At 42.3% G+C, this 10366-nt stretch overlaps 1 protein-coding gene across 1 annotated transcript; it reads left to right on the forward strand.

Annotated features, from left to right (window-relative positions):
- Positions 1-769: 769 nt before the first annotated feature.
- UBXN7 (UBX domain protein 7) lies at positions 770-7217 on the forward strand (the record flags this gene model as incomplete). Its single annotated transcript, XM_010167103.1, has 3 exons — positions 770-1163; positions 1905-1984; positions 6496-7217. Coding segments are annotated over 3 exons (636 nt in total), but the record flags the coding sequence as incomplete, so codon positions are not given.
- Between the last annotated feature and the right edge of the window lie 3149 nt (positions 7218-10366).

A 10366-nucleotide genomic window follows, 5' to 3' on the forward strand; every position in this document is an offset into this window, starting at 1 on the left:
AGCATGGAGTCCTCCATGGCCTACACATGCGGTATCTGCTCCATCGTTGAACCTCCGTGGGCTGCAGGGACCTCCTTTGCCCTCTCCTACTCCATGCAGTTGAGCTGGGTGTCTCAGGTTCTCTGTCTTCCCCCTCCTCCTCATTGCTCCTGGCACCGATGCTCTCCTCTTTGTTTAGGCCGATGGTGTCATCTTTTGATCAGGTCAATGGCCTCTCCTCCAAGTTCTCTCCTTCTTCTTTTCAAAACCAGTTCTTCCTTCACAAGTATGGATTTGCAGAGGTGTTTCCCTATTGCTGATTGGCTCAGCCTGGGCTGGAGGTGGGTCTGCCTTGGAGCCAGGGGAGCTTTGTGAATCTTCTCACAGGGTCCATCACTGTAGCCACTTCCCCCACTACCAAAAATGGCTCCACACACACAAACCCAACATACCCACTCAGTAGTATAATCAGATGTAATGAGTTAGTGCAAGAATATGTGCCAGGGAATGCCTTCTCCCACAATAACTGTTTTTGTTGTGCATTTTGGGCTTTTGGCATTTGTTTTGGATTTAGCAGTCGCAGAATTGTGCATATATATAAAGAAAATATATTACTCCCTGCAAAACTCCAAGGAGAAGTCATTAAGTATGCATGGCATGTGTAGCTTTCCATACTCTTTGTCCCTGATAGTTTTAGTAGCTTCTCTTTGGAAGACTGATGTCCTCTTGATTTTTCAGTACATATTTAAAAGTCATTTTTATGTATTTGTGTTTTGACTGTATTCAACAGGAGAGTCTCATCGATGCCAGTGAGGACAGCCAGTTGGAAGCTGCTATCAGAGCCTCGTTACAGGAGACGCATTTTGATTCCTCACAGGCCAAGCCGGAGAGTCGATCAGATGAGGAGTCAGAGTCGGAGCTTTTTTCTGGAAGCGAAGAGTTTATTTCGGTTTGTGGATCGGAGGAGGAGGAAGAATTGGAGAATCCTACCAAGTTGAGGAAGTCTCCGCACAAGGACTTGGGGTATAAAAAAGAGGAGAGCCGGAGGCCTCAGCCTGAGCCCCCTGCAAGGACTGAGCCTGGGACAACATCAAATCACAGAGTACTGCCCTGTATTGAGGCAGGGATACCGGAGGAGTCAGCTGACAAGCCTGAAAGTACATTTCAGAGTCTAGATGCGAATGGTAAGTTGCCTTTTCTTTTTTACAGTGACCCGTGTTTTGTTGTTTTTTTTCCTGAAAATCTTTATACGCTGACAAGTATGGTTTCATCCCTTGTACTGAAAAGCTAAATCTTTTCTTACTCCGTCCTTGACACCAGATATCTGAGCGATTCACCTTGTCAGCAGCACCGCTTTGGCATAGTGGTGCCACAAACTGCAGGGTCATGTTAGTCACTGAGCTCAAGTTTCTTAGTTTGAGACCTTGTCCACAAAGGAAGTACGCATTGGTGTAATGCAGGTGCATATGGCAGGGCTTCTGCCAGTATGGTGGGGAGAAGTGGAATAACATCAGGTGGGACTAAGTCGTTAGCTTGGCTGCCTTGACGGTCTGGACTGAGTTTTAATAATGCAGTTTTGGCTGATACAAACGAGTCCCTGCAGTGTCTGTTCCTCTCTGTCCATCCCTGGGCTAGGATGCAGCAGGCTGAAGTGGTCTCAAAGGCAGAGTAGCACAGTGTGCTTTTCTCTGGGGACACTGATCGCTTTCCATCACTGTTATTAACTCTTTCAAGAGTCCTGAATGTGATGTGTGTATTTTAAATATGTGGTAGAAGTTTATCTTCATAGACTGGAACCTTCTATTTGTCTCCAGTCCCCTAACCCTGCCACGCTGTGCAGTAAAGCATGCCACCCCAAATCTACAGAAGAGCTCAATTCAGCTGCCTTGTTGTTTGTTAACGTGTAGTAACTTCCTTTATGCTAGGACCAAAGGCACAGCTGATGCTAAGGTATCCAGATGGAAAGAGGGAACAAATTTCACTGCCTGAACAAGCTAAACTTCTGGTGAGTGGAGCTGATCGAAATTGTTGTTTGAGTACAGGAGGGCTGAAGCTGGAGAATTTCTCTTCCTGTGTTCCACTATTGCAGTCGGATCTAGTGAAGGTGGTATATCCAAGGGGTGCTTGTGCTGTCATTCTCTTGTGTTTCTTCCCTGTCCTTCCAGTCAACAGACTCTGCTGGCTCTGTGTGTTTCCATCGCTGCTGGGTTGTGTGTATGTTCCAGTGTCTTCCTTAGTCCCAAAAACGTTTGTTTCCTTTCTAAAATCACTCTAAACTGCTTTTGCATTAATCATGAAATTAATGTAAAATACTCTCAATGCACTCATTTGTGATTTTATTTTCTTTTTTTTTTTTTCTAAATGGAAAAGTTCAGTCATTGCCCATGGTCAGACACCAGTAAAATCAAAGGAAAAACTCTTCATTCTTTTTCTCCATCTCTTTCACCACACTTCCATACTCCCTTCTGGACATGGATGACAGAGCAGACTTTGGAGGACGTTCTCACAAAACAAATTTATTACTATATTATTTAATTGCTGTGCTTCAAGTGTGTGTCTCAGCTGTGCTTTAGGCTTGTCTGCCTTGGAGAAGTCAATGAGGATGGCAATTCCATCAAAATTTTGCAGTGTATCTGCAAAAGTATCTGGAAGCAGTGTGTAAAAAGGTCACTATATACCCATTAGATGTGAGTTTTCATGACACAGTGGCCACTTAAGCTCGTTTTAACATAATCAACCTAAAAGCTCTGTATTGAAGTCTTAGGGAAGGCAAAAGCACACCTCTTCAGAAGGATCTCATGCAGGTTTAAAAGTGTCACATCTCTTACAGAAGATGAGGCTATAATCTAATCTGCAGCACTCTGGAAATCCTCATCCTTAACTCTTTTGCTTGAAAATAAAAGGAAAAAAAAAAGTTATCTTTGTTACACCGTCATCTCAAAATCAAGTGCAAGCGTAAGGTTGTGGACTGCCTGCAGGGCTACACGTGGAGTCCTGGGGCTGAAATCTAGAGACTTGAGGAACACTGGCAGAGCATCACTCTTAGGAGCCAGCTTCACTTTCATAACTTCATTCTTGCTTTGTTGTAGCATCCATCGGTCTATAATCCTTTTCCAAGTACTCTGTATCTTAACTGCTTTCTGAAAGCAGTCTGCTAAATAAAGTTGCAGATATTATTAAACATGTAGCACTTTTGAATACTTAATTAATTTATTTAGGTGATACATAGGTGTAATATTGACATATTCCTGATAATCCTGTCTTCTAGTTTGACTCATTTTATGGACTGTGGTAGTTAAAGGAAGTTTATCTCAGCATGTGATTTCCTTTGCTGCTGCTTACTCTGCAGTCAGTAGAGGAATTTAGGTGAGTCAAGGTTTGTGGATAAAGATATCCTTTTATTGCAGAGCTGAACAGACAGCTTTTGTGCTCAAGTCATGTGATCTTTCATAGCCGTTTCAGTCAGATCAAGATTGAGTCTCAGGTGTTTCTTTGTGAGCATTGTTTCCATGCTGATTTTTTTCAGCCTTTAGTTACTTCCATTTTAAAACTGTCTGGAACTATAAAAATAAATTGTTTAAGGAGACAATTGCACTTTAGAAATTTTAACTGATGATAACAGGATGTTGCTCTGGCTGGTTTTTAAAGCAGTTTTTAAAATCATTGCATTGTTACCAATCAAGCTTGTCTTCTTTACACACAGTTATCTCCAGGTTTATGCTTCCAATATTACCGTAACCCGTTTTTCCCTGTCAAGCAAAAAAAAAAACCTGGCAAGTACCCTTTTATAGAAGCAATTGCTCTTTGTGTGCAGTGAAGTAGCTGACTTCACTCTGTTCAGCAACTCAGCCCTTTGCATTGCTGACTAGTTGCCTGAATAACTTGTTGTCTACCAAATGTTGTAAGGTGTGCAGGCAAGGCTGGCCTTTAAAATGGGGCAGGGGGGGGATGTGGGCAGTAAAACTTAACTGAGTTTTTACATACAGTGGTTTGTAAAGGAATTTTTGATCCTTATTGCCTGAGAAAGAGGTCAAATTCACTTACATGCATTCCTCATCACACACAGTCATTGTAATCTGCAAAACCTGTTGGAGAACAGTCCAGGTAAAAGAGGAGGCTGGGGTGACAATCTCCTTGTACCAAAGGTTTGTGTGTGGATTTTGATGAATTCAGAAGAAATCTCCATGCAGGTATGTCCTGGCTGTTCTGCAGTCATCAAATTGTGGATAAGTCCAGGTTGAAAAGGATCCTTGGACATGATCTGGTCTAACCCTCTCTTGAAAGCAGGGCTGTAGATGAGGTTATCCAGGGCCCTCTCAAGCTGCCTTTAGAATAATTTCAGTAAGGATCATTCCACCACTTCTCTGGGTAGCTTACTCCGAAGTTTAATTTCTCTCTCACAGTAAAGAATTTCTTCCTTATATTCAGATAAAATTTCCCCTGGAGCAGCTTCTGTGCCTTGTCTCTTGTCACCGTGCGTGTCTATGAAAGCAATGCCTTCATCTTCTCTATATTGGAACACTGGGATGATATTCCCACCAAGACTTTTCCTTTCTAGGCTGAACAAATCAAAGTAATTCAACCTTTCTTCATGTACCAAGGCGTGTCCTGTACTCTCGTCATTTTGATGGCCCTCCACTAGATACTGTCTGTTTTTTCCTTGTCCTTCTTGAATGTGGAGACACCAAAACTAAACACACTATTCCAAGTGTGGCCCAGCAGAGTGGCATAGTCGCATCCTCTTGAAGCAGCCCAGGTTTGCTGTCGCTGCTGCAAGGACGAGCTGCAGACACATGTTGATCTTTCTTGATGCCTTTTGACAATCCATGACATCCATGATCTTGACTGTAGGCAAGCAGCAGGCTTCCAAGACTCAGAGTTAGGTTGCCAGTTGGGTGCCTCAGTCCCCTGCAGAAGGAGTCATTTCCACCAGCATATGCTGCAGCTACTCCCTGCTGGTTTTGACCTGTTGAGTAGGACCAGTGGGTCCAGTGTCTTCCAGTGGAACTTGTTTGTCCTCCCCATTTATTTCCAAGACTTTATATTGGTTTTTCAACTGGGGTTTCTTTTTTTTTTTTTTTTTAATTTTTCCAAATAAGAGGAGAGCTGCTGCTTTGCTGCCAGAGGTCATGAGTCTTCAGGGTGCCTTTTCCTACAAGTTGCTATCCTCCTTGTGTTTGAGTCTTGCTTCTGGTCATCCTGTTCTGTTTGCACTGCAGTTCTTGCCCTTGCAGTGTTGCTGCCAGCATCCTACTGCTTTCTTGCTCATCTTCCCTTATGCAGAAGAACATCCTGACCTCTTCCTGAAGCTCCTTGACCTCCTGCTTCACCTCCATTGATGCCCCTGAAACATTAGGAAGAGTGCTGCGGGCTGTTGTGGGACCAACAGCTTTCCTCCCAGAACACAAACACTACAATGAACAGCCACCCAAGTGATCTCCTGAGCTCCTTGCCTGTGAGCTGCGGCAGGAATTGCCAAGTGCTTCTTTGCAACCACTTTTTTTCTGTGTGCTGGGTCGCTGTGGTCCTGAAGTGGCAGCCAAATAACGAGGGGAAGCTAGAGGAATAATTAGTATCAGTAGAAGTTAATGTTGCTAGCTTACCTCCTTGCACTTAATATACTGATACAAGTTGCCCACCAAAACTATGCGAAAGGTATTGTTGGGACCCCCTTATTTCTTCATACTTTATGTTTTATTACCTATTCATTGTCTTTTTTTCCCCTTTTTAAAAAGCTATGACTTACCATTCTGCCCGAGTCTTGCTCTGTTGCTCTATCACCTACTCTCCTGCCAATCTCCATTTCTCTATCCCTGTCTAATTGTACTTTACACTCTCATCTGCTGTGTTTCCTGATGAACTTGGGAAATCTCTCTCATTGTAGCATGGGCACTAACTCTTCTTGCTATGTCTGCTTGTTGGATTGTGAGGCTGATGCCTCTTCATCCCAATGCCCTCTGTATCCTGCCTCAATTGCTACTGTAGGCAGAGAGGTCAATTAATTGGAAAAAAAAAAGACAAAAACCAAAACCAAACCCCACCACATCTTGAAGGCAGGAAAATAATTACATTTTTAGTAAAAATACTGCATTTATTTTTGTCAACGTTACCTGACAAAAATGTTTCTTTGGTAGCTTTTAGGTTTAATATAAGGGTAATATCTGATAAACAAGTGAGGGGGCTTCTGTTTTGGGGCACTTAAGGATTTTTTTGGAAATCTTATTTTGCTGTGATTTGAATATGTGATGTTGAATTCAGCTCACTTGAATTAACGTATTATTATGTATGTCTTCTGTTTAAAGAATCAGTTAGGTAAGAGATCACTTGGTAATTATTTTGTATGTTTATTCTTACCATGTGTGGGTCAAATTAGACATTAAAGTAAAAGAAAGTCTATACTATATACAAAATTTCCTTAGTGATTACAAGGGAAAACAGGATTTCTTTTTTTTTTTTTAACATTCTTGTGTGTTGTTTTGAATTATATGACACTCCTTTGCCTTTCTTTCTCTCCAGGCTCTTGTGAAACATGTCCAGTCAAAAGGATACCCCAATGAACGCTTTGAACTTCTCACCAACTTCCCCCGAAGGAAGCTCTCTCACCTGGACTATGAGATTACGTTACAGGAGGCAGGCTTGTGTCCTCAAGAGACTGTCTTTGTGCAGGAAAGGAATTAGCACTGTGGCCTGAGTTCTCCCAGCCTTCCTCCCCTCTCCTCTTTGCCTGGGACACCAACTCATGAAATATATGCAGTTGAGGGTCATGGGATTGCAGTGCTGAAATCAGGCAGGCAGCTGGCTGGCCCTTTTCTCTCTTTCCTTCTCCTGCTCTAAGTGACCAAATGAGAGTGTTCAGAGTTGTATTTTCTTCCTCAGCCTGGGCCCTGCGCAGAGCATTGGGAAGAACATCTTCCCTTTGTTTTCATGGAATAAAGTCAAGCGGTGATCTGTGTATCCACTACGCTGGGGTTTGGAGTGGCCATAATACACGTACCCTTCTCGCTGCTATTCTTAAATCTGTTTTGTTTAATTTATTTTTGAAAATAGTGTATGATAAGGCACTGAGACATCCCTCTGTAAGGAGAGAATGAAATCTTCAGTACAGTCTTTCCTTTGTTTTGATTCTCTACACAAAAGGTCTCCATTAACCTTACAGCCTTCTTAGGGTTTTACTTATCTAGCGCTCTGCAAAAACTTGGTTTTTGGGAAAGAGTTGGATTGAGCTGTGGTGAGATACTGCTTGGCTCAGAGGAAAAGCTGCGTGTCTGCTGTTGGAGCAGAACTGACTCCTTAGTAGAAGTAGGTGGAGTTTCCATCTGTTCTCTTCACAACATCCCCTAAAAGTCTCCTTTTTACTTGCTCTCAGGATTTTGCAAATGATGATGGAAGGTGGCAGGATACTGTAAAGATCTTGGACTCTCTGGAAAACACCTGTCATAAAAACTTGCCAATTAGTTGGCTTTTTTATTTCTTTGCGTGGTATTTTGTTTGGTTTTCCCCAGGAGTGACTAGATTTGCAGGGGTTTTAGAGCACTGTCTGCAACTGAGCAGGACAGCAAGTCCTAGTCAGATTTTCTTTCATTAATTCAAAACATATACAGCCTTGTCAAACTGCGGAATTAATTAAAGCTTTAATTGCAGCTCCCAACTCTTTCTTTCTAAGAAAAAGAGTAACCTTACACTCCTGATTGCTATCAAAAACAAGCCTGGTGGCTTGAATGCTCTAGCCTGCTTTTTGTTCTGTTTTCATGTTCATTTGCCGTCACTTACCTCTAAATCTGGAAGGCTGTATGGAAAACTACTCCTTTATTGAGGTTTTCTTTTCAGCTCTGGAAGCTGGCACCAGAAGTCATGCAGCATATCCTGTGCGTACCCTGGGCCATGCAGAGTGCCCTGTTTTTCCAGTGTCTTCTCTAAACACTGAGCTGTTGATCATGTTAGTTGGTGTTCAGTGGTTAGAAATTTACCACAGACTAAAACTTTTCAAGGTATTTTGCCTTTAATTTCTTACTAGCCTCTATCCTTTGGAGTCTTTAAATGTGAGAAATCACAGAAAATGTCTTTCATTCTCCATGATAATATTAGCTCACAAGTGTCTTCTGCTCATAATTGAGGTTTTACATGTGATCATACAATTGTATAAATTTATTTCCATTCTACACAAAAAACTTTTGAATTCTACTGCAAGCTGCGATATCAGGAAAGCAAAATCTGGTCACAGTTTCCTGATGAATAGTTTATGTGACATGAGATGTTATTTTTGGTTTGTAAAGATGCTCCGTTGTGGAAACTGCTTCCCTCTGTTGGGAAGTGAGTTGCAAGGCCAGCAGAGGAGAGGGGGATGTTGGTGTTTGGCCTGTAAAGCAGCAGTGGCACCTCTAGACTGAAGCATCTTTTGTGTTTCTAGGATATCCAAATTCGTAACTCAGATTTGGACGTACGAGAGAGCGGGACAGAAGGAAACCCTTTCCATGTAGGTCTAATGCTTCCCTAAGTAGCTTCAGCTGGCAAGTTGAAATAACTCACTCTGACATTTGTTGCTTTGAAACTCATTACCTCTTCTGTGGTTAGCCACAGGAAAATTAAGGCAGGCTGCCAGCAGGATGCAGTAACCAACAGGTGTACCAAGAGTCCTTCAGTGTCCCTCAGGCAGGTTGGGATGGGAGCATGTTGACCTTTCCTGCTCTCCTGCCTGTCCCTGTCAGCGTAAGGCAGGGAGCCTTTGTGGTTCCACTCATTCCCCGCTTGAGTTGTGGCTGGTTGGCTGTGTTTGCTGGTGGAGAGCCAGCTCATTTGGGACAGGGTTGGGTTTGTATCTGCTCTGGGAACGTTGTTCCACGTCAGCTTTTCTAGCAGTTAAGTTAAACATAGAAAATTGACTCTGCCTTTTCAGTCCTACATCTGTTTTATTGGCAGCTTCTCTTCCTCCCCCCGCCCCTCCTGGTTTGTACTAGTGTACGTGGGGCTAGGTTGTGATATCTTAAACATATCAGCTGCATCAGCATGCGGGGAAACTGCTTTGCAGGCAAGAGCATGAACTTCTTCCATCAGTTCTGCTGCTGGAGATAGTGCAGTGTGTGGTCCCATATGGTGAACCTTCCTTTCTTACCCTCTCTTTCAGAGCTGCAGGGCAGCGAGCAGCTCACAACTCTTTCTTTCTAAGGAAAGGAATAACCTTACACTCATCATTGCTATCAGAAATAAAACTACAGCCCTAGGTTAGCTTTTTGTTGCTTTTCTTATGCCAAGAGCAGCTTGGTCACCTCTTGCAAGGAAGCAAACACACTTGACTGCTGCAAGTTTATTTTTAAACCATTGAGAAACATGCCTCTGGAGCACAGTAAATAGTTTTGCCTGCTGGTGTAGTGGGACCAAAGTGTGCTTATGCTCTCAATACTTTCTTGAGGTTTTATTTAGAAAAATATTAATCTTTTTATAACCTAACAGAGAAAGAAGAACATGAAATTGAAGACTTACATTGAAAATAGGATTTTTCTTCTGTCTCACAGTTCCTAGTAGTTTGTTCTGTTCCAAGAAATTACAAGCTTGTTTGTTTTGTTTTGGTTTTTTTTTCTGGCACAATGTGGTTTTTTCTTTCAGTTTTCTTTTGCTTTCATCTGTGAGCAGGAGGCAGAGAAAAAGATTTTTTAAGAAATACGCATCTCTGCGTGCATCTTTTCTCTTCCTTCATTCCTCTCCCCTCTTTCCCCCTTCTTCCCAACCCAAATAAAAACAGCGCTGCAGCACACATGTCGGTCAGCTGTGCTACAGTGTCTGAAAGCTGTTAAGAAATAGCACCAACGGTACAATCACTTTAGATCTTCATTTGTCCTTTATTTATTTAAGAGCTTCAACAAGCTCTTTGGAGTTCAGAGGAATTTGTTTTGCTGGTCTGAGGAACGTAGCTGAAAACATCAACCAAGTTATGCCTGCAAGAGCTTGTAGCAGTGAAGGTCTAAGCTAGTTGGACTCTTAATTTTAAAAAGCCTTTGTCACAATTGCTTCTAGATGTTAAATCTGAAGTTCAAACTGCTTTTGACAAGGTTAGAAAAAATGCCTTAAATCTCTGATTGCAAAATAAGATGTTGAAATTTGAAGGACAAAGGAAAAAAATCCTTCAAAGGCTGTGGTTTGTGGTTTTTATGGGTGTTGCTTGGACATAGTTTGTGTGTTGTGTTGCAAGGACTGCCATGAGCTTGGAGAAGTGCATGTAGATAGTGGAAGTCTTTCTGTGTAGAGAACTAAACAGAGCTATCATATTCCAAGCTGTAGCTACTTGCTGCTTGTGGAGCAGTGTCCTTTGCATGTGCTCTTCATCTAACGATGCTTTCTTTTGACATTTAATGTCTCATTGCAGCTAATAGTCACAGTCACAACTGGTATTCAG

The sequence above is a fragment of the Antrostomus carolinensis genome, unplaced genomic scaffold, assembly GCF_000700745.2.
Source record: "Antrostomus carolinensis isolate BGI_N321 unplaced genomic scaffold, ASM70074v2 scaffold8814, whole genome shotgun sequence".
NCBI lineage: Eukaryota > Metazoa > Chordata > Aves > Caprimulgiformes > Caprimulgidae > Antrostomus > Antrostomus carolinensis.